At 41.4% G+C, this 25,001-nt stretch overlaps 1 protein-coding gene across 2 annotated transcripts in view; it reads left to right on the top strand.

Moving 5' to 3' along the window:
- Window positions 1–25,001, top strand: part of SCCPDH (saccharopine dehydrogenase (putative)) — a 45,434-nt gene that overhangs the window by 19,003 nt on the left and 1,430 nt on the right. For both annotated transcript variants that reach the window (XM_003893665.3, XM_009195838.3), the window contains 8 exons: window positions 2,312–2,441; window positions 6,383–6,432; window positions 17,016–17,146; window positions 17,749–17,866; window positions 18,679–18,798; window positions 18,905–18,961; window positions 22,913–23,024; window positions 24,656–24,737. In XM_003893665.3, coding sequence (XP_003893714.2) covers window positions 2,312–2,441; window positions 6,383–6,432; window positions 17,016–17,146; window positions 17,749–17,866; window positions 18,679–18,798; window positions 18,905–18,961; window positions 22,913–23,024; window positions 24,656–24,737 — 800 coding nt within the window. The remainder of the gene's footprint in view (window positions 1–2,311; window positions 2,442–6,382; window positions 6,433–17,015; window positions 17,147–17,748; window positions 17,867–18,678; window positions 18,799–18,904; window positions 18,962–22,912; window positions 23,025–24,655; window positions 24,738–25,001) is intronic.

The following is a 25,001-nucleotide window of genomic DNA, read 5'->3' on the forward strand; positions in this document are numbered from 1 at the left end:
AGGTATAAGCCACTGTGCCCAGCCATAATATCAAAACCTAATAAGGGGTTGGGCACGGTGGCTCATGCCTGTAATCCCAGCACTCTGGGAAGCCAAAGTGGGTGGATCACTTGAGGCCAGGAGTTTGAGGCCAGCCTGGCCACATGGCGAAACCCCTTCTCTACTAAAAGTACAAAACTCAGCCAGGTTTGGTGGTGCATGTCTGCAATCCCAGCTACTCAGAAGGCTGAGGCATGAGAATCACTTGAACCCGGGAGGTGGAGGCTGCAGTGAGCCAAGATTGAGCCACTGCACTCCAGCCTGGGCAACAGAGTGAGATCCTGTCTCAAAACAACAAGAAACCTAATAAAGAACCAGAGGGCCGGACTAGGTGGCTCACGCCTGTAATCCCAGTGCTTTGGGAGGCCGAGGCGGGCAGATCACGAGGTCAAGAGATCGAGACCATCCTGGCCAACATGGTGAAACCCCATCTCTACTAAAAATACAAAAATTATCTGGGCATGGTGACGCACGCCTGTAGTCCCAGCTACTCGGGAGGCTGAGGCAAGAGAATCACTTCAACCTGGGAGGCAGAGGTTGCAGTGAGCCAAGATCATGCCACTGCACTCCAGCCTGGTGACAGAGCGGGACTCCATCTCAAACAAAAAAACAAAAAAACCCAGAATATATAAAGAATTTTTACAAGTCAATAATAAAATAAAGACAATTTATTTTTAAAATGGGCAGGGGATGTAATCTCAGCACTTTGGGAGGCCGAAGCAGGTGGATCACCTGAGGTCAGGAGTTTGAGACCAGCCTGACCAACATGGAGAAACCCTGTCTCCACTAAAAATACAAAATTAGCTGGGTGTGGTGGCAGGTGCCTATAATCCCAGCTACTCGGGAAGCTGAGGCAGCAGAATCGCTTGAACCTGGGAGGTGGAGGTTGCAGTGAGCCGAGATCACGCCACTGCACTCCAGCCCAGGCAACAGTGCGAGACTCCGTCTCAAAACAAAACAAAACAAAAAGGGCAGGGGATGAGAAGAGACAAATCTTCTGTGTGGAAGAATTCCACATAATTTATGTAACTTCTCCACATTGATGTGCAAGCAGCTGTGTGTGTGACTGTGTTAATGTGTTTGTGTGTATGTGTGAGTGTAACTGTGTTAGTGTGACTGTTAACGTGTGTTTGTGCATGAGCAAATGTGTGTGTGATTGTGTTCGTGTTTGTGTATGTGCATGAATGAGTGTGTGTATGTGGTGTGTGTTTGTGTCTCTGTATGTGCCTGAACAGGTGTGATTGTGTATGTGTGTCACCCTCTGGAAGAGGGAGCATAAATTGACAGTGGAGAAACCTGACAAACCCTGGTAAATCATGTTGACAGTGCGTAGTCCTGATAGGATATGATATGATATGTGATATGATATGATATGAAATGAATAGCACTTTACCCCTGTGGTCTCTTTCCAAAACCCATAATCCCAGTTTAATAATGAGAAAAACATGAGACAAATTCCAGTAGAGGGGAACTCTACAAAATGCCTGACCAGTACTCCTCAAAACCATCAAGGTTATCAGAGACAAGGAAAGTGTGAGAAACTGTCGCAGCCAAAAGAAGCCGAAGGAGACATAACAACCGACTGTAATCCTGGATGGGATCCTGGAGCGGAAAAAGGGGTTCAGTAAAAACTAAGGGAATCAGAATGAACTGTGAACTTTAGCGAATTAAATCATATGTCAGTATTGGTTCATTAATTGTAACAACTGTTCATGTAAAAGATGTTAAAAATAGAGAAAACTGGGCTGCAGGGTACTTGGGAACTCTCTCCTATTCCATTTTTCTGTAAATCTTACATTGTTTTTAAAAAGTAATTTCTAAAAACAGGTGGAAGAGCAGAGCGGACGTTATTCCCCTGTGCCCTCTGCCGTCATCTCCTTTCCCGCTCTCTGTCTATGCGTGTGCAGAGCTCTGTGTCTGTGACAGTGTTCATCTGGGTAATGCCGTTTGGGGTAATTTTTTTTTACTTTCTATTTTTTATGTTTTATTTAATTTTTTATAATAGGCATTACTTTTATATTTAAAAGTCATTCTAAAAATATTAAGTGTCATAAAGTCAGGTGAGCGTATCTTCCATGCCATCTGGTACACAGTAGGTGCTGTATTTGCTGAATAAGTGAAAAAATATTTTGACAGTTAATATTTTGCTGCAGAGCCACACTGGTTAGCATTTTCAAAGTTTGATTGCTTTGTTTTTAAAGATAAATTATTTAATACTGGTCTATGTCTTTCTGCATAACTCTAATTAAAATTCTTATCCTGGATTTTTTAGTTTCTGGAACTAATGCAATTGAAGTATCATGAGAAAGCTGCAGACAAAGGGGTTTATATCATTGGAAGCAGTGGCTTTGACTCCATTCCGGCAGATCTGGGAGTAATATATACCAGAAATAAAATGAATGGTAATTATTGATCAATAAGCAATCATGGAACTTAACAGTACGGTGCAAGGGCTTCATGTTTGTAACTGTGGTGAACTAAAATCTAGTTGAAAAAAGAAACATAGCCATAAATGGGTAATATTAAAACACACGTTTTGTTTTTAATATAGCTGCACTTTTAATAAAATGCTATTGAGACTATTGTTGAGACATGGATAATACTGTATTTTACAGTGATATATTATTGTCTCAGTATAGTTTGGTTTGAGCTGTCAAATTTCTGGAAAACACCTTTGGCAACCATTATAAATTCAAGCTTGCTTTGTTTAGGAATCAGCACATTTTAAAGCATAATTTGTATATTATAGTTTAAAAAGGTTTTAAATTTTTAACCATCAAAGCTAGAAAGTATTGAACACAGAATTGGAGACAGTTATTTAATAATGGATAAAATAATGAATGTTACAGTAAAACATTTGAAGTTACTAATGTTTTGCATATTTAAGAGTGTCTGGTTTAGAAAATTCCCTGAGCAGGCTGTGGTGGCTTGCTCCCAAGTCTTAGCTACTCGGGAGGTTGAGGCAGCAGGATCTCTCGAGGCGAAGAGTTCAGGACCAGCCTGGGCAACATAGCAAGACTCGTCTCTAAAAAATAAAATAAAAAATTAGCCAGATGTGGTGGTACACACCTGTAGTCAGTCCTAGCTCCTCAGGAGGCTAAGGTAGGAGGATCACTTGAGCCCAGGAGTTTGAGGCTATAGTAAGCTGTGATTGCACCACTGTACTCTAGCCTGGGTTACAGAGTGACACCTTGTCTCTTAGAAAAAAAGCAAAAAACAAAACAAAACAAAACAACAACAAAACAAAAAACAAACCTGAAACAGGTAACTTCAGTGCCATGTAAAGTGTTCTAGACTTAAAAAATTGGAAAATGTTCCAGCGTATATTAAAAAGCATAACTGTGAAACCAAAGTCCAACAAAGATAGCGCACACACACAAACTACAGATCTTGCTTGTGAAATTAGAAGTAAAAAGAAAATACTATATAAAATTTTAATAAATCCAGTGTCATTTAAAAAATTTTTTAAGAGACGGGTTCTTGCTGTGCCATAGCTCACTGTAACGAACGCCTGGACTCAGGCAGTGCTCCCTCCACAACCTCCTAAGTAGCTAGGACTGCAGGCTTATGCCACCATACCCAACTAATTTTATAAAATTTTTGTAGAGATGGGGTCTCACTATGTTGCCCAAGCTAGTCTTGAACTCCTGGCCTCAGGTGATCCTCCCACCTTGGCCTGGCAGAGTGCTGGGATTTACAGATGTGAGGCACCATGCCCAGCTCATCCAGTGGCATTTTAGAAGAACAATATATTGAGACGAAGGTTTAGCATTAGGAAGTTATATAATCATATCAGAGGTGAGCAGCTATGTGCCCATCTCAAAAAATGATTTGAAAATTGAGAATTCACACCATTTAGTGATTTTACATTTTTAGGAATAGAATAGTTTCTTACATAATACATTTCAGGGCTGGGCATGGTGGCTCACGCCTGTAATCCCAGCACTTTGGGAGGCCAAGGCGGTTGCATCACCAGCCTGGCCAACGTGGTGAAATACTGTCTCTACTAAAAATGCAAAAAAAAAAAAAAAATTAGCAGGACGTGGTGGCAGGCGCCTGTAGTCCCAGCTACTCGGGAGGCTGAGGCAGGAGAATCGCTTGAACCCGGGAGGCGGAGGTTGCAGTGAGCCAAGATCACGCCACTGCACTCCAGCCTGGGCAACAGAGCAAGACTCCGTCTCAAATAAATGAATGAATGAATGAATGAATGTCAGAAGGCAGTAGCCTGTATCATACGTAATGAATAGTTAAACACTAGAACCATTCCAATTAAAAAGAGAAATGTGAATTGAACATCTTCAAAATATTCAGTGTTCCAATCCTTAGACCTAATATGTCTCCATTTATTAAAATAATTCTTTAAAGTCTGTGAAGTTTAGTTTTCTTCACGATAATCCTGTTTCTTGAGGTTGTTCTCTGCTTTTATTTGAATAAGACTTTTTCCTTCGTAAGGGAGAGATATTAGTTTAAGGTTTGTGTAAACATTTTTTCGGATACTGAACGCTAGAAGTCAGCCAGCTGATCGTTGCTGCAGGTGGTCCACTTTTATTAGATTACGCTTTAGGGGTTCTGTGGATGGGGTTAGATCACAGAGCCACATACCCAGGCCACATTCTTTTAGTAACCATCAGAATCGCCTCTAGTGAGTTATATTTGAATGGTCTGTTTTTTATTTTTGTCCGTGGCCAGACTAATGACATTTACCTGGCTGTAGTTCTCTTCTGCTGTAACAGCTTTGTTGATTACGTGGTTATTTATTATTTTGCTTGGTGTCAACTTTGTAAGGCCCCATGTTTTAATTTTCTCTTAGAATTAAAAGCACTTAAGGAATGAATATATTTCATTTATCAGATTTTGAGAATTAGCCAGCCATTATATTTTTCTTTTGCCTCATTGTTCTTGAGAAACTCAATAATTAATTAAATGCTTAACCACTATGCCTGCATATTAGTCTTCATGGTTAATATACTTGATGTCTGCTTTTTCCTGGCTTGGTTTCCAATTTTTATTTTATACTTATTTTTGTTTCATTTTAGTAGTCTTAGTGTTTTATAAGCCATCACAAAGGGTGTTTTGATAGTTTTTGTGTACATTCATTATAACCCACTGTTAATAAGCCTCTTGAAAGCTGTCATATTTTAAAGCAGAATAATTCCCATGGATCTAACTTCTTTCTTCTTTCTTTTTTTTTTTGACAAGCTCTTGTTCTGTCGCCTAGGCTAGGCTGGAGTGCAGTGGCGCGATCATAGCTCACTGCAGCCTTGAACTCCTGGGCTCAAGCAGTCCTCTTACCCCAGCCTCCCTAGTACGGTAGTAGTAGTAGTCCCTAGGACTACAGATACATGCCACTGCAGCTGGCTAATTTTTCTAAAAAAGATGGGGGCCAGAAATCCCAGCACTTTGGGAGGCCGAGGTGGGCAGACCACAAGGTCCGGAAATCGAGACCAGCCTGGCCAATATGGTGAAACCCTGTCTCTACTAAAAATGTAATCCCAGCTACTCAGGGGGCTGAGGCAGGAGAATCGCTTGAACCCAGGAGGCAGAGTTTGCAGTGAGCCGAGATCGCGCCACTGCACTGCACTTCAGCCTGGGAGACAGACTCCGTCTCAAAAAAAAAAAAGAGAAAGAAAGAAAGAAAGTGACCTCCTGCCCTGACCTCCCGAAATGCTGGGATTATAGGCCTGTGCCACCAGGATTCGAGCCAAAACGCTGGGATTATAGGCCTGTGCCACCAGCATTCGAGCCGAAACGCTGGGGTTATAGGCGTGTGCCACCAGCATTCGAGCTGAAACGCTGGGATTATAGGCCTGTGCCACCAGCATTCGAGCCGAAACGCTGGGATTATAGGCCTGTGCCACCAGGATTCGAGCCGAAACGCTGGGGTTATAGGCCTGTGCCACCAGGATTCGAGCCGAAACGCTGGGATTATAGGCCTGTGCCACCAGGATTCGAGCCGAAACGCTGGGGTTATAGGCGTGTGCCACCAGCATTCGAGCCGAAACACTGGGATTATAGGCCCGTGCCACCAGCATTCGAGTGAGCTCAATTGTTGCCTTATTGGGGGTGATTCTTACTGTCATCAGTTTTTAAATACTAGAAAAGATTTTGTCAGTACTAGCGAATAGAGTTTATGCTAGTCTACTCTTTCTGATGGTTTACCTGGCCATAGCTACTTCTTAAGTCTGTGTACAAAAACATAATAAAACTGTTATCTGTACAGATTTTCTATGTCAGCTGTAGGCTTAGAAAAGCTAGTCTCTAAGTGAATAGGCATTGTTTATTATTACTTGTCCTAAATAATTTAGATTTTATTTTGCTTTTTACCATTCTCCTGCTCTTTTAGGTACTTTGACTGCTGTGGAAAGTTTCCTGACTATACATTCAGGCCCTGAGGTTGGTTTTCTGTTTGTCTTGTGTTGTTTCAAGTTAATATTAAAAATATTTTGGAAATGACACGTGCGTCTTAAAACATATTTAGACTAACTTTTTATGTATGTGTAATATTTAATGTGTGAAAGTCACCATGTTTAATTTTTTAAAAGATACCAAGATTACTTTGACTTGAAATATACATTATCTTCTTTTTATTTTATTTTATTTATTTATTTTTGAGATGGAGTTACGCTCTTGTCGCCCAGGCTGGAGTGCAATGGCGCGATCTCAGCTCACCGCAACCTCTGCCTCCTGGGTTCAAGTGATTCTCCTGCGTCAGCCTTATAGGCGCACACCACCATGCCTGGCTAATTTTTTTGTATTTTTGGTAGAGACGGGTTTTGGTCAGGCTGGTCTGGAACTCTTGACCTTAGGTGATCCGCCTACCTCAGCCTCCCAAAGTGCTGGGATTACAGGCGTGAGCCACCGTGCCCTGCTATTTTATTTTATTTTTTTGAGACAGAGTCTCACTCTGTTGCCCAGACTGGAGTGCAGTGGTGTGATCTTGGCTCACTCAATCTCTGCCTCCCAGATTTAAGTGATTTTCCTGCCTCAGCCACCTGAGTACCTGGGATTACAGGCATGTGCCGCCACACCTGGCTAATTTTTGTTTTTTTTCTTTTTCATGGGAGTTGGTATTTTGCTATGTTGGCCAGGCTGGTCTAGAACTCCTGGCCTCAAGTGATCTGCCCACCCTGGCCTCCCAAAGTGCTGGGATTACAGGCATGAGCCACTGCGCCGGGCCCCTAAAATATAATTTCTTCTAAAAACAACTGCAGTGTTCATTGTATTAGAATGAATTATCATGATCTCAACACTAAAGCCTTTATCATTGGTGCACAGTAAATGTTGTTGGCCAGGAAAATTTTCACCTTAGTGCAAGTCAGCATAGTTTTTATCCTGCGCGTAACTTAGGTACTGTCATGACCAAAAAGAGGTATATGAGGTAAATCTAGTCTCACTGAATTTACAGTGTATTTGGTAACAGAAGACATTGACGTCGGGAACATAAGACAGTTGCATTTCTGGGAAAGGACCATGTTTTATGACAAGACTTTTATTGCCGATAGTACCTAACCCAGTTCTAGGTCTGTACTGTGGCTTCCAAAGTATTTGTTCTAAATTATATTCATTCAACAAATATTGTATAGTAGTGCAAATGCATACAGTAACTGTGCAAGAGAAAATGGCATGTAAATGAATAAGATACAAACCCTACCTTTAAAGTGTAATAATTTAGTTTGGCAGGAAAGAAAAAAATGTTTGTTATTGAAGAGATCAGATGAAATACTGTAGGATTCTGAGTATGGTGAATACATCTAACTAAGAGTCCAGAGATCAAGAACTTTCTGGAGAAGCTGGGATATAGACTGACTTTCAAGGGCTGGTGCCGTGGAGATGTGAAGGAAGAGGAAATAGTGAATCAAAGACAAAGGTGGGGTGGTGCGGAACGTGTTTAATAAGAGGAATGACTGTCTTCGTCTAGATCGTGGGTTCAGATTAACATAAAGAGCTATGTAAAATATGCTATCACTTGTGGTTACACAGACTCTTTAGTAGAGTATAAGTGTAGCAGGACAAGCCGCAGATAAAACCCCTCAGACACCGAGTGAAAGAAGGAAGGGCTGGCTGGGCGTGCTGGCTCACAACTATAATCCCAGGACTTTGGGAGGCTGAGGCGGGTGGATCATAAGGTCAGGAGGTCGAGACCATCCTGGCTAACACGGTGAAACCCCGTCTCTACTAAAATTACAAAAAATTAGCTGGGCGAGGTGGTGGGAGCCTGTAGTCCCAACTACTCGGGAGGCTGAGGCAGGAGAATTGCTTGAACCCAGGAGGCGGAGCTTGCAGTGAGCCGAGATTGTGCCACTGCACTCCAACCTGCGTGACAGAGCAAGACTCCATCTCAAAAAAATAAAAAAAAAAAAAAAAAAAAAAAAGAAGGAAGGGCTTTATTTGGCCGGGAGCTTTGGCAAGACTCACACTCACATCTCCAACAACCGAGCTCCCCGAGTGAGCAATTCCTGTCCCTTTTAAGGGCTCACAACTCTAAGGGGGTCCGCGTGAGAGGGTCGTGATGGATTGAGCAAGCAGGGGGTACGTGACTGGGGGCTGCATGCACCGGTAATCAGCACAGAACAGGACAGGACAGAGACTTTCACAACGCTTGTCCATACAATGTCTGGAATCTATAGATAACATAACCGGTTAGGTCAGGGGTCAATCTTTAACCAGGCCCAGGGCGCCGGCCGGGCTGTCTGCCTGTGGATTTCATTTCTGCCTTTTAGTTTTTACTCCTTCTTTCTTTGGAGGCAGAAATTTGGCATAAGACAATATTAGGGGTGTTCTCCTCCCTTATAAGAATAAAAATAAATGGCTAGGCGCAGTGGCTCACGCCTGTAATCCCAGCACTTTGGGAGGCCGAGGCAGGTGGATCACTTGAGGTCAGGAGTTTGAGACCAGCCTGGCCAATATGGTGAAACCCCGTCTCTACTAAAAATAGAAAAATTAGCCAGGCCTGGTGGCGTATGCTTGTAATCCCAGCTACTCAGGTTATGGAGACAGGAGAATTGCTTGAACCTGGGAGGCGGAGGTTGCAGTGAGCCGAGATGACGCCACTGCACCCTTGCCTGGGCAGCAGAGCAAGAGGCTGTGTCAAAAATAAAAATAAGTGATAGTGGGAGTAATTTGGGAATGCTCCATAGAGGCCTTATTGAAACTAGCTTTGAAAAGTGAATAGCATTTGGCAGGTGAAAGGCAGCAACTGGAACAAAGGCTCAGAAACAGGAATGAGAAATGCATCCTTGGGGCCCTTGGTAGCATGTGTTAGAAACCCAGCTTAAACCAACAAAACAAAAAAGAATCTATTGATTCATGTAACCAAATGCCTGAAGGTAAATCATATGGCTGGATCTAGATGTTCAAATGATACTGTCCGAACTCTTTTTTTCCCCTCTTGTTTCTCCTTTTTCGTCTCTTTCGTTTCTGCTACTTTTTTTTTTTTTGAGACGGAGTCTTGCGCTGTGTCACCCAGGCTGGAGTGCAGTGGCGCGATCTCGGCTCACTGCAAGCTCCGCCTCCCAGGTTCACGCCATTCTCCTGCCTCAGCCTCCGAGTAGCTGGGACTACAGGCGCCCGCCACCACGCCCGGCTAGTTTTTTGTATTTTTAGTAGAGACGGGGTTTCACCATGTTAGCCAGGATGGTCTCGATCTCCTGACCTCGTGATCCACCCGCCTCGGCCTCCCAAAGTGCTGGGATTACAGGCTTGAGCCACCGCGCCCGGCCTTGCTACTTTTCTTTGTGTAGGCTCTGGATGGAGCAGGGAAGTACTGGCATCCTCAGGTATACTTTGTCATAAAGGTTCATGATTTCTTGGGAAGAGCTGCCCAGTTTATATGTCAAACAATAGAGAAGATTAGTCATTTTGCTTGTTCTTAAGCCAGTCGATGTGACCTGGGGTAATAGAGTGTGAACCCAGAAAATCTGGAGACAGGTTTCAGTTAATTAAGAAAGTTAGGCTGGACCTGGTGGCTCACACCTGTAATCCCAGCACTTTGAGAGGCCGAGCCGAGGCAGGTGGGTCACCTGAGGTCAGGAGTTCGAGACCAGCCTGGCTGTTAGAAATAAATATTTGGTGCTGCAAAAGAAATAAATTTTCTTTTGCTCGAACATAAATTTTCTCAGCAAGGCAACTTTTCTTCTATAGAAGGGTGCATCTTGCGGATGGAGCAATGGTGAGAGCACACCTAAACAGGGGAGGGAAGGGGTTCTTATCCCTGACACAGGTAGCCCCTACTGCTGTGTCGTTCTGCTATTGGCTAGGGTTGGACTGCACAGTCTAAGCTAATTCTGATTGGCTCTTTTAAAGAGAGCAGGGGTACGAGCAGTTATGGAACAGGTGGCTCAGGATGACTAAGAACAGAGCAGGTGACCAAGGGTAACTAAGGTCAGAGCAGGTGATAGAGGCTAGGAGGAGGTTGTTTACTGAAACTAGGGACAAGGAGACGTAAAGAACAAGAAAGTTAAACTTTAAAGAACAAAGAACAGGGGAGTGGAACATACTGATACATTGGTTCTTGGAGAGGATCTCAGAACTCATTGTACTTAACAATTTACAGGCTGAAACCTTTGAAGAGGAATTTATTCTATCCTACATGGCTAACATGGTGTAACCCCATCTCTACTAAAAATACAAAAAATTAGCTGGGTGTGGTGGCAGGTGCCTGTAATCGCAGCTAGTCTGGAGGCTGAGGCAGGAGAATCACTGGAACCCAGGAGGCGGAGGCTGCAGTGAGCTGAGATCACACCACTGCACTCCAGCCTGGGTGGCAGAGCAAGACTCCATCTCAAAGAAAAAAAAGTTGATTTTGCCAAGGTTGAGGACACACCCATCCCGTGACACAGCCTCAGGAAGTCGGGACGACGTGTGCCCAGGGTGGTCAGGACACAGCTTGGTTTTCTGTATTTTAGGGAGACATGAGACATTAGTCACTACATGTAAGAAGTACATTGGTTCGGTCTGGAAAGGCGGGACAGCTTGAAGCAAAGGCAGGAAGCCTGGGAGTGGGGAGGGAGCTTCCAGGTCACAGACAGGTGGGACACAGCGGTTACATTCTTCCCAGTTTCTGATTAGCCTTTCCAAAGGAGGCAGTCAGATATGCATCTATCTCAGTGAGCCGTTGAATAGAATGAGAGGCAGGTTTGCCCTAAGCAGTTTTCAGCTAGAGTTTTCCTTAGTGATTTTGGGGGCCCAAGATACTTGCCTTTGACAAGAGCAATCAGAATCAGTCTATGATTCAATTTTTTTCTTTTCTTTTTTTTTTTTTTTTTTTTTTTTTTGAGATGGGGTCTCACTCTGTCTCCCAGGCTGGAGTGCAGTAGCACGATCTCAGCTCACTGCAACCTCTGCCTCCCCGGTTCAGGCGATTCTCCTGCCTCAGCCTCCTGAATAGCTAAGATTACAGGTGCATGCCACCACTCCCAGCTACAAGTTTTTATGTATAAATAAAAAGCTTAAGAGAAGAAGGATAAGGAGTAGCTGCAGAACAGCAGTCTAGTGCCAGACCTGGCAACCTGTCAGGAAATTTGTTGACTCTACCTTAAGACATGTCAGAATCCAACCCCCTTTTTTTTTTTTAACCACTTCCCTTGCTACCACCTATTCTACAGTCTATGCTCAACATAACGGCCACTGTGATCCTTTTCACACATAATCTAGACCGTGTCACTCCTCAGCTCAGAATTGCTGCATTCAGAAAGAAAGCCTGGTCCTTACAGTAGTTTGAATGGTTGTGAACGATCTGGCCCCAGTGACCTCTCCAGCCTTCTCCCCCACACTTTGCCCGTTTGTTCTCCATTGACACTGATTTCTGCTCTGCTCCTTGAACACACCTGCACACTCCTGCCTTAGGGCTTTTTTACTGGCGGTTTCCTTTGCCTGCAAACAGTTCTCCCAGATATTTGCATGCCTAGCTCCCTCACCTCCATCACGTCTTTTCTGAAATGTCACTTTCCTAACTGAAGCCTGCCCTGACCATCCTATTTAAAATTGCAAACCACCTCCCTTGCCTAGCACTAGCAGTTCATGTTATCTGCTGTCCTTTTTCTCTTCTGCTGTGGTGCTTCCCACCTTCTAAATTCTAGATATGACCTTTTCTGTTAGCTTTATCACTGTCTCTAAATGCGAGCACCGCATAAGGAGGGATCGTCCTCATTTAATTCACTGAACACCTAGAACAGTACTGGTCACATAATAGCATCTCAATAGTTGTTTGTTGAATGAATTCAGTGGACAAGGCTAGCGTAACTTTGATTTCAAAACCCTGCAAGAGCAATTCCATAATGGAAAAGTTCAGTCTAGTCTCATGGGAACATAGATGTAAAAATCCTAAACAAAATTTAGTAAATTAAAAATAGCGATATATACACAGAATAATATATTTTGACCAAACTGGTTTTAGAGCAGGAACGCAAGGTTTGGCACTGTATAATCTATAATTTACCTCATTACAGGCTAAAGTTAGAAAATCATATGATCATGTCAGTAGAGAAAAGTAGATAGATAAAATGTAATATCCATGATTAAATTTACAGCACATAAAAAAGGATGAGTTTGTGTCCTTTGTAGGGACATGAATGCAGCTGGAAACCATCATTCTCAGCAAACTATCGCAAGAACAGAAAACCAAACACCACATGTTCTCACTCATAGGTGGGAATTGAACAATGAGATCACTTGGACACAGGAAGGGGAACATCACACACCAGGTCCTGTTGTGAGGAGGGAACCGGGGGGAGGGATAGCATTAGGAGATATACCTAATGTAAATGACGAGTTAACGGGTGCAGCACAGCAACATGGCACATGTATACATATGTAACAAACCTGCACGTTGTGCACATGTACCCTAGAACTTAAAGTATAATAATAAAAAAATTTTTTTTTTAATTTTTACAGCAAACTAACAATAGCAGGGAAGATTTTTTTTAAAAAAGCTGTAACAACCTGGGTGTGGTGGTGTGCACCAGTAGTCTCAGCTACTTGGAGGGTGAGGCAGGGATAGCTTGAGCCCAGGAGTTCAAGGCCGCAGTAAGCTATGATCACACCACTATATTCCACCCTGAATGTCAGAGCAAGAGACCCCATCTCTTTAAAACAAACAAAAATTGTAAGAAGTGTGATGCCCAGTGTTTAACATTAAAAACTTGCTCTGACATCAGGAATAAGACACAGATACCCATTATCATTACTTCAGCCAGATCCTAGCCCGGGGAGTAAGGCAGGAAAACAGAAATGAACTGCAAATAGATTAGAAAGGAAGAAACAAAACTATTTTCGATGGCTGATATAACTGTGAATGTAGAAAATTAAAAAGAACTTACAGATAACATTAGCATTAATAGAAGAGTTTTGTGAACTGCTGGTAAAACTCTTTTCCAAATAAGGTCACATTCTGAGGTGCTGGGGGTTAGGTCTTCAACATCTCAGTTTCTGATTCTGGGTGGGGATGCAGTTCAGCCCATAACAGTGTCTTCCCAGGAATGCGTCCGTTTCACCTAGGTTATCTAATTTGTTGGCATACACTTGTTCATAGTATTCCTTTATACTCCTTTTTATTTCGATAATGTTGGTAATAATGTTCCCTCTTTTATTCCTGATTTTAGTAGTTTGGGTTTTCTTTCTCTCTCTTTTTTTTTTTTTTTTTGGTGTGTCTAGCTAAAATGTATCAGTTTTGTTGACCTCTTCAAATAACCAACTTTTGGTTTTGTTGGTTTTTCTATTCTGTTTCATTTATTTCCACAGTAGTTTTTATTGTTCCTGGATATGAAATTAATATAAAAATCAGCGGTATTTCTGTATGTCAGCTATGGTTAGAAGGTGATTATTTTTGTAAAAAAGACCATTTATGATAGCATTAAATAAATCAAGTGCCTAAGAGTAAGTAATAGAAAGTGTACAAGATTTATGTGAAGAAAACTGTAAACATTTATTGAGGGGCCATAAAGAAGACATAAATTGAAGGATCCAGCGTATTCATGGATTAAAATATGAATCCATTTTGTAGTTGTTAATTTTCTTCAAGTTTGTTTATAATCTCATACAGTTCCCATCAAAATCACAAACGGATTTTTTGGTTTGTTTTGTTTTGATGTGCATCTTTACAAGCTGTTTCTAAAATGTGTGTGGAAACTCAAAGGGCTGAGAACAGGCAAGATATTCTTGAGAGAGAGTAAGGCAGAAAGACACTCCTGGGTATGAAGACCTGGTATTAAGTCAAGGTAAACCCTTGATATATGATAGAGAGGCTTTTCCTATCATTTTTCTTTTCTTTTTACAAATCCACTTTTATTTGTATTTATTTACTTTTCATTCAATCAGATCCTCGAGGAGTACAGCATCACAGAGCTGCTATGTCTAGTGGCCTCAGCAGGAAGCTGCTTTGGAATTAGGCTCACTTTGTGCCACTGTGCCCGTGGGCACACGTCACCTTTCTCCGTGTTACTGTGGTTTTGCCTGGTTTGCTGCCAGGAGTCAGTATTATTCTTTGTACACATAAGCGCATCTCCTGCCCAAATCACATCTCATTTTATCTCAGCCATAAATACCTTCAGTTTTAAGAAGAGCTGTGTTCTCCCTTTGGTTCTGGAGATCCCGCTCATAGCAAAGATGGCCATGGACCACAGCTTTCCAGACATGCTTGTCGTTTAGAATTCCTCCTCCCAGCAGGCCTCCAGGCTTCAAGACGGCAGGAACAGGAAGGGGCTTTTCAGGAGATGATGCTGGGACAAGTGAGTGTGTGCTTGGAGAACACATGGAATTGGATTCATACTTTTGCACCCTGTACAAAAATCAAGTTTGGATGGATTATGGAAGCCCTCACGGTTGGGAATGGCTTCTACAAAAAGACAAAGAGGCATTAAATGTAATGAAAAAGTGATGTACTTGTGTACTTTTAAAATTGAGAATGTTTCCCAAAACACACGGGTAAGAAAGGCAAAAGGCTGGCTGCAGTGTAGGAGTTACTTACCACCCGTGATAAATCCTGACATCACAATTTCAAACATAAAAAGCCAAATGCTAAGTAATAAATCATGCTTGATTGCATTTCTGTAAAGCTTAGAAACAGGCAAAACTAATTGTAATGCTTAGGGCTGAATTCTTAGGTGATTAAACTCTAAAGAAAAGAATTTTTCTTGATTACTGTAAAGGCAGGACGGAAGGAGGGCCTTCTTAGTTGCTGGCCACCTGTAGTTCTTGGCCTGGATGTTTACATGTACGTTGGCTTCATAACATATATCAATATACAATTTAATAAAATTGTAGTAGGTACATCTCTATATTTTTCTGTGAAAGGCAATTTTTTTTTTAATTGAATGTAATTTTTGATGGCTTAGTCGTATAAGAAAATATTTTTAGATTTTTAAAAAGCTGTTTTCTCCTGGTGCTTGGAATCTTCACATTTGTAGAGATTCACATAGGCCCTTTTGGCTAGGCTCAGATAGAGTAGACAACAAATCAAACCTTTAAGACTTTAGTTCTGTTGTAGTTTTAATAAAACAGAAGAAATAAATCTGTACCAGAATGAAAGTTAGATTTGGTATCTCTGCTTTTCAGTATCATCAAAGCTGAGATAGGAAAACCTGAATCTTTTGATGGTTTTATTGTTGCTCTTAGTTTGTTTATTAACAACGAAAGGTACCGTCATATCTGCCTCATGGATATCCCTCTTTGAAAATCTTGTGACAGAATTAGTTTTGAATCTTTCTGAATTACTCTGTTCACCTAAACAATGTAAACAACATGGAAGGAAGGACATAATACAATGATGTACAATCAATATAATAAATGAAGTTTATTCATGTAATAGAGAATTAAAAGGCCCACCTAGAGGTTGGGAAAGAAAGGTCAGCGCTAGGCCAGGTGCAGTGGCTCACGCCTGCAATCCCAGCACTTTGGGAGGCCGAGGCGGGCGGCTTGCCTGAGGTCAGGAGTTCAAGACCAGCCTGGCCAACATGGTGAAACCCTGTCTTTACTAAAAATACAAAAATTAGCCGGGCGTGGTGGCACACGCCTGTAATCCCAGCTACTCAGGAGGCTGAGACAGGAGAATTGCTTGAACCCAGCAGGTGGAGGTTGCAGTGAGCTGAGATCGTGCCATTGGCACTCCCGCCTGGGCGATAAGAGCGAGACTGTGTCTCAAAAAAAAGGCCAGCGCTGTGATAGTAAGTTCAGAGGTCATGTCCTCTCCTGGGGTCTCATCTCAGCCACTTGTTTCTCGGTGGCGCTGGGGGTAAGGGTTGGGGAAGGTGTAAAGGGTATTGATAGAATGGAAGGCACTGACAGCCCAAAGTCTCATGAAGGGATGAAAAATCAGTGAATAAATGAGAGTCTGAGTAAGATCAAGCAAATACTAAGGACTCTGCACTGGCTATGATACCAAAAAGAAATCAAGGGACTGAGGAAAGCAATTAAAATACAAATCATATTAGTGAACTTTAAATGTTTTAAAAGATTATTTTACCAAGACTTCTGTAGGAAGACAGATCTATAACTTGGGGCTGGAGTAAGAGGTATTGGAGGTAGACAGGGATCCAGGTGTAGCAGGATGGAGAGATGCACAGTACGCAGTGTATGTATGCATAAATGTGCACACGGACATATCCGGAAATGTCGAGGAGTTTGTGTAGGATCGAGAGAGGATTAGAGTGGCTATTCTGCAGATCATATGGGGCAGAAAAAAAAAGGATTAGAGTGGCTGATCTTAAAGGAATATGGTCAATTAGTTAAGTAAAATCGGTGAAGTAAAACTAAGTAACTTATTACAGAATATAAAGAATGATAGGAGGGGGAAAGAAAGGGCCTCTCTTGGTGTAAATATTGAGTATGATCGAGCTAATGAATGTGACTGCTCCCTAGCTGGTCACGAAAATTCACCTCAAGATTATTAAATAAGGGATTATGTCTTGTCCAAATATAAGTGAAATATTGTTTGTAACTATCCCTTAAGACACGTTTCTTTAACTCTTGAAATATTTTATTAGGGGTTGAGCATTCATGATGGTACCTGGAAGTCAGCAATTTATGGTTTTGGAGATCAGAGTAATTTGAGAAAACTACGAAATGCGTCAAATCTGAAACCTGTCCCACTCATTGGTCCAAAATTGAAGAGAAGGTATATTTACTTAAAATCCATTTTTTAATATATGTAGTCTAAGTATATTGTTGTTGGGTTGGCTATTAATAAAGTATGTTACTAAGAAAAGCTTGGGGACTATTTTGTAGTAAGTTCAGAATTGTTTTCACAGATAAATAAGTTATAATTAATACATTACCATAAGCTTAAGTACTTCATATATAATAAAACATTTGAATCCTAGGAAATAAGTGAATTTTATGACTTTTGCCTATCAATGTAGAAATTAACTGTCAACTAAATTTTATGTGAGAACTTTTTTTCTTTTTTAAAAATGTACTTTAGTTTTGTACTACAGGACATATGTGAGGAGTTCAGAGATAAGAATTTAGGGTTGGGCTGTTGAAAGGAGCATTCTGGTTTTTTTTGTTTTTTTTTTCCTTTTGAGACAGAGTCTCTCTTTGTTGCCCAGGCTGGTCTCAAACTCCTGGCCTTAAGTCATCCTCCTGCCTTGGCCTCCCAAAGTGCTGGGATTCCAGGCATGAGCCACCGCGCCCGGCCACTGATCTGCTTATTCAGACATTTACCAGCCAAAGCTGTAACTGCAGGAAATGCAAAATATTCATAGGCCTGTCTTGCAGGTGGCCAATTTCTTATTGTCGGGAACTCAAAGGTTATTCCATTCCTTTTATGGGATCTGATGTGTCTGTTGTAAAGAGGACTCAACGTTACTTGTATGAAAATTTAGAGGAATCACCAGTAAGTATATATGGTTTATTTATCAATAAAGAATATTCTGTGTGTGTTACAGTTCCCCTATCTATTCAGTGTGGGATATTTTTGTTTATGAGGCAGAAAAAGGAAGAGCTAAATAATACGTTTCAGCCTCTGGAAATATACAGAATCATTAGGGTAGAACATTTTGTATTTTACAGCCTTGTCTTTTGCTTCAGATCTGGCTGCTGAATATCTTTTTAATGTAACACAATAGCAGCAAATTCATTATGGGAAATCCTGCTGTCATAAGCACCCCAGAATCCCTGTTTAGCGTTTCAGTTGCTAGAAACTCTTTTGCTTGTGGAAATGTCTGGAACTCTTTCTGTCCTTCTCTCCTTGCCACACCTGGAGTGCTGCTTTTGGTGAGGAAAGTAATTGCTTTCATTGCCGAGACTTCAGGAGGAAACTATATTTCAAGTTAAAAGGTGGAGGGCATTTTCTCCTAGGAAATTCTCTGCATTCTGTAATGTATGATTGCTAAGCTCAGATACATTAGGGATTATGTAGATTTTTGTGTCCAAGTAGGGGAAGCTAATTACTATTTATAAACAATTTTCTTTAAAAAGTAGACTATCACACTTCCTGTTCACCAGGTCTGACAAACAAGACAGAAAATAGGCTCCCAGTGTCTGGTTTCTGAACAAGGTTTCAGAACATAATGCATTTGTAAAGTGGAAACTGCTTTTGTTCCACATTTGTGATGGAAGAGAAAGGTACAGGTAGCTAACATTCTTGTATTACTTGGTCTAAAATGCAGGGAGTACTGTTCTAACTTTGTATTCTCCATCATCCAGGTTCAGTATGCTGCTTACGTAACTGTGGGAGGAATCACCTCTGTTATTAAGCTGATGTTTGCAGGACTTTTCTTTTTATTCTTTGTGAGGTTTGGAATTGGAAGGCAACTTCTCATAAAAGTAAGTAAGATTTTATGAAATTAGATTATTTGTATTAGAAGTATTTTCCATGGGTTTTAAAAAAATATCACTGAGGTGTTTTTTTGTTTTTTGTTTTTTCCTTTAGTTCCCATGGTTCTTCTCCTTTGGCTATTTTTCAAAACAAGGCCCAACACAAAAACAGGTAATCCTTTCTTTTGTATTCAGACACTAAAATAATATTTTTCTTTGTTTTTACTTTTCCTCAGTGCAATGACAGTATCATCTAGCACTTGACAGGGCACTGTGTTTCAGACATTCTTTTAAGTGCTTTATGTAAATTAGATAATTGAATCTTTTCAAACACCCTTGAATGTAGGTATTATTATTATCTCCATTTCACGGATTAGAGAACTGAGGCACACAGAGGCTAAGAAACCTGCCCAAGTTTCTCCAGCTAGTACATGCCCCAGCTGGGATGAGAACCCAGCCATTTAGCTCCAGAAATTATGTTCTCTTCACTTCTAGAAATCTCAAATATTTTTCCTCCTCATTTTTCTCCTCTGTTATCTTTTCCTCTGTGCCGCCTCTGCCCCCAGTTTCACTTCCTCTTCCACACCCCCTGGATTCCGATGGTGGATCAAGTGAATTTCTGTGTGTCCAGTATCCCTAACAATAGGACTGCCTCATTTTCTACCATTTGGCTCACAAATCCCAACCCTGGCTCAGGCCTTGGGTCATTAGCTTTCATCTCCTTGACACCAGGCACCCTGGGGGAAATCCCACTGCTGAACAGATGGTAGCAGCAGGTTCCCATTTCCCCCTCTGTGGAATGTTAGCATCACTTGCTGATTCTTTTCCTTTTCATTAGTCCTGCCTCTTATTTCCTCTCAGTGGCTTTTTTCAAAATCTACCTAACTGCAGCTGTCTTCCCTATCTGCAAATTATCCCAACTCCTACCTCACTAAAATAACTGAGAGCACCGTTTTGTATCCCCTCAAATTCCTACCTTCAGACCTATCATCACTGTTCCCATCTTGACTTCTTTCCTCCTCTCTGGATGATATATTCCTTTGTACAAGGCTAATCCCCCCGCCTGTGCACTTAACGTAAGCACTGTGCAGGAATCCGCCACCACGCCCGGCTAATTTTTTGTATTTTTAGTAGAGGCACGGTTTCACCATGTTGGCCAGGATGGTCTTGAACTCCTGACCTCATGATCCACCCGACTCAGCCTCCCAGAGTGCTGGGATTACAGGCGTGAGCCACCGCGCCCGGCTTCTTTTTTCTTCTTATTGTGGTAAAATACACAAAACATAAAATTTACCATCTTAACCATTTTAAAATGTTGAGTGGTATTAAGTACATTCACATTTTTGTGCAGCCATCACCACCATCCATGTCCAGAACACTTTTCATCTTGCAAAACTGAAACTCTACACCCATTAAACAGTAACTCCTCATTTCCCCTTCCCCCAGCCCCTGGCAACCACATTCCACTTTCTGTCTCTCTGAATTTGATGACTCCAAGTGCCTCATGTAAGTGGAATCAGTCTTTGTCTTTTTGTGACTGGCTTATTTCACTTAGCGTAAGGTCTTCCAGGTTCATCCACATTGTAGCATATGTTGGAATTTCTTTCCTCTTTAAGGGTGAATGATTGTCTGTTGCCTGTTGGGATCACATTTTGTGCATCCATTCATTCATCAGTGAACACGTGGGTTGCCTCCAGCTTTTGGCTATTGCCAGTTATGCTGCTGCGAACGTGGGTGTACAGATAACCTCTTCAAGATTCTGCTTTAAATTCTTTTGGGCGTATACTCAGAAATGGAATGCTAGACCATACGTAAATTATATATTTAACTTCTCGAGGAACCACTAAATTGTTCTGCAGAGCTGCTGCACCGTTTACCTTCCCACCAGCAGGATACGAGAGTTCCAGTTTCTCCGCCTCCTCACCGACATGTTATTTTCTGTAGTGACCGCGAGGAGGTGTCTCACTGTATTTTTGACTTGCATTTACCTGATGATTATTAGTGTTGAACATCTTTTCATTTGCAGTTATTGGCCATTTGTATGTCTTCTTTGGAGAAAATATTTTCAAATCATATATTTGACAGAAGATTCATATCCAGAAAATAAAGAGAACTCCTAGAACTCAACAACAAAAAACAAACAACCCAATTCAAAAATGAACAAAAGGACTAGAAAATACTTTCTGTCATTCTTTGGGTTGCTGTTTTACTTTGTGGATAGTGCAGGCTTCTGGCTCGTGGCTGGTAGTGCAGGCTTCCGTCTCTTGCTTCAACTTTTCATAGCCTTCCTATGCTTGCTTTCTTCCCACTGCTGTCCAAGAGATCTTTCTAAGACAGAAAATCTGACCTTGTCATTGCCTTCTTTATAAAATGTTCCTGACCCACTGCTGTATCAGTGATTCTCAACTGAGATTTCATATATCAGAATCATGGCCGGGCACAGGGGCTCACACCTGTAATCCCAGCACTTCAGGAGGCTGAGGCAGGCGGGTGAAACCTCGTCTCTACTAAAAACACAAAAATTAGCTGGACGTGGTGGTACACACCTGTAGTCCCAGCTACTCAGGAGGCTGAGGCAGGAGAATTGTTTGAACTCGGGAGGTAGAGCTTGCAGTGAGCCGAGATCATGCCACTGCACTCCAGCCTGGTGACAAAGCGAGATTCCGTCTCCAAAAAAATAATAATAATAATAAAAAGAATCACCTAGGGAGCTTTTTTCACCTACACATGCCCTCATCCTGCTTCTGGACATTCTGATTCAGTGGGTCTGGAGTGGGGCCTGAAAGCATAGAGCATTGGTTCCCAGCTGTGGAAGAGAAGCCAAAACAGATGACCAGAGACTCTGGTTCAGTTGGTCTGGAAAGCAGCCTGGGCACTGGGGCTTTCTAAACCTGCCCAGTGACGCTGATGTGCTGCCAGGGTTGAGAATCACTGCTGTGGAGGAAGGAAGAAGGTTCCAGATCTGAGTGGTTTTGGTACCCACCCCTGGAGCACAACTGGCCGGAAGTCCATCTTCAGAGATGTGAGGCCGTCCTAGACCCTTCATGAAATAGTTCTGGGTAGCACATCAGTTTCATGTTTCATCCAACTTTGAGATTGATTGGTAGGAGCCACCCGGAGACTATGCTGGGTTGGATAGTGTGTGTAGCCTGAGGGAGGATTAGAACCCATGAGTGTGGGCGCCATAGCAGGGGAGGGGACAAGTGTGGCCTGTGTATCTGACCTCGTCTGTACCTCTTGAATTGTATGTTCTAGAAAGAACATACAATTGTATGCTACTGCATCCCTTCTTCCCTTTAAATAATGGGTTCTCCTTTCTGGAATCCATCTACTTTTTGGGTTTTAAAAAAAGATATTAAAATGTGTTTGTGTGTGTGTGTGTGTGTGTGTGTGTATACACTTCAGAACCATTGCCCTCTGCCTGGTAGATTAGTAACACCCTCCTCTGAGCTATTCCTGTGTGTTTTAGTTCGTGTCTCATATTGTCATTTAATCTGGTTCTCTCTCTCTCCCCCTTCCCTCCTATTAAACTGTAAGCTCCAGGAAAGGCAGTGATCATATATTTATGTCTCAGGGCCTAACATGGTCTCTGACCCTTAGTTAATACTTAATAAAAATGTGTTGCTCATGATTGAATTCTTTATCACCTCATTCCTAAATTTAGTGATTGTGAAACATGCTAGGATAAGTCCTCTAGAATTTAATTTTTTGAGTCGAATTTTTACATCTTTAAGTGGAACAATTATGGAACAATTATATACCTGTACTCCAGGCCCATATTTCCATTACTTGCTGGTTATTTTTGTCTTATCACCTCAAATAGGTATCTAAAACCAGATTTCTATATTCTGTCCCCCAATAAAAACTATTTCCAGTTCATCTTTATTTCTTCCCTATTTCTTACCACTCCCCTTCCCCCCAGCATCACATCAGTCTTCAAAACTTACAGCTTCAAAGAATTAATTTTCGCTCCATGCTTAAATGATGACAGGATATTCTGGCAGATAAAATAATGTTTGCATCTGTTGAAAATGTCTCCCTTGAAATAGAATAGTCGGTTTTACTATGTTCCAGGAGGAAATGACGTATTTATGAAATGCGCCCTTTGCTTTCTCTTTCACAGATCGATGCTGCCTCATTCACGTTGACGTTCTTTGGTCAAGGATACAGCCAAGGCCTTGGTACTGATAAGAACAAACCAAATATCAAAATCTGTACGCAGGTGAAAGGACCAGGTATTTCATATATCACTTAAGAATGCTTGGGAATCTTGTACCCTTAGCTGTAAAGTAGAATGCCATTACAATATGTTCTTTTTAAAGCTTGTTTTAGAAATACATTTGTACAAATTAAGTAACTTAAAATTATTCTGTCAAAAGAAGATTGAGATTATTGATATAATCCAATTTTATTAGTGCATCCTTCCCTCTGGCTTTTTTTGGAGTATGATTCAATAATTCCGAATGGCAAGTTTTAATTAGTATTAATAGGAAAAGGGATTGTTTGGTATTTACCTGTTTGAGTCTCATATGCAAGCAATGTAATTATAACATCAGTCAAATATGTGGTCTAGGATTTCTTTAGTCTCCGAACACCCTGACATTGTTTGTAAAATGTGTATGCACACGTGCACTTTTCAAGGGAAGGGAATGGCTTCTGATAGGTTGTTAAAAGAATGTTGCCCAAAAACATTCAAGAACTTTTGCTATACATTTTAGAGAACTATGCAGAGACAGACAGGTCCACTTGTGAACTGTGGTATAATTACTGTCAGAGACAGACAGGTCCACTTGTGAACTGTGGTATAATTACTGTCAGAGACAGACAGGTCCACTTGTGAACTATGGTATACCACTGTCAGAGACAGACAGGTCCACTTGTGAACTGTGGTATAATTACTGTCAGAGACAGACAGGTCCACTTGTGAACTGTGGTATAGTTACTGTCAGAGACAGACAGGTCCACTTGTGAACTGTGGTATAATTACTGTCAGAGACAGACAGGTCCACTTGTGAACTATGGTATAATTACTGTCAGAGACAGACAGGTCCACTTGTGAACTGTGGTATAATTACTGTCAGCCCTGATAGGTCACAGGCTATTATTTTTTATTGAGACAGGGTCTCACTATGTTGCCTAGGCTGGGCTCGAGCAATCCTCCTGCCTCAGCCTTCAATCCTCAGTGTTGGGATTACAGGCATGAACTGCCATGCCTGGCCCGCGGGGATTTTAATCAAGCCAGATGATAGTATGTTTCCATCTTGCCCTTTTCTCAAATTCCCACCTGACTTTTTAAGGTAAGTTGACTGTATTTTCATTATTTGACAGGATTATAAATGCTAACGTTCCATTTGTTTATAAACATTTTTTTAACTTACTCGTGTTTAGTCATTTTTCTTTAAGAAAAAAATTGAGAGGGTTTTTGTTGTTGTTGTTTTTAAGTGAAATGTGTGAATACAGATAGGGATCGGCCAGGATCATTGGCTTCAGTGATTGTCAAGAAGCAGTGCGGTGCAGTGGGTGGGAGTGTGGCCTCTGGAACCAGCTGCCTGGGTGCGATTCTGGCTCAGTCACTACCTGTTAGTTTGGGCAAGTCACTTAACCTCTCTCTCCATGGGATAAAAATAATATTGACCTTAAATACTTGTTATGAAAATTAAATGAGTTTAATAGATTTAAAACAGTACAGTTCCTAACACTTAATAAATACTATAGAAATGTTATTTTTGTTAAGTGACTAGAGTATCTATTGAAAAGAAATCTGCCCACCTAGAGTTAGATATAGAATCTACCATTTGATTTTTGATGTCGCTGCATGAATACTTCATGAATGCTTTCTTTTTCCTTGATCAACTGTTTTCTGCAGAGGCTGGCTATGTGGCTACCCCCATAGCTATGGTCCAGGCAGCCATGACTCTTCTAAATGATGCTTCTGATCTGCCTAAGGCGTAAGTTTGGTTTTCTTCCAATTAGAAGATATCTTTTTTATCTGTGTTATATTTTAGCTTATTTTGATTTGATTTTCAGGCTTTGGGTTTGCACATAAGCATTTATAGTTCAGTTCCTTTGCTCCAAAAATATAGGTAAATTAAAACTTTGAGAAGGACAGCTTCTTACCAGCCCAGAGCTGGTCCCAGAGGAACAACTGTGGAGGTAAATGAGAGGAGACAGAAAAGTCGGAGAGCCATAAGTTAACTTCAGCTCTTTATAAA

This window comes from Papio anubis, chromosome 1 (assembly GCF_008728515.1).
Source record: "Papio anubis isolate 15944 chromosome 1, Panubis1.0, whole genome shotgun sequence".
In the NCBI taxonomy this organism is placed as follows: Eukaryota; Metazoa; Chordata; class Mammalia; order Primates; family Cercopithecidae; genus Papio; species Papio anubis.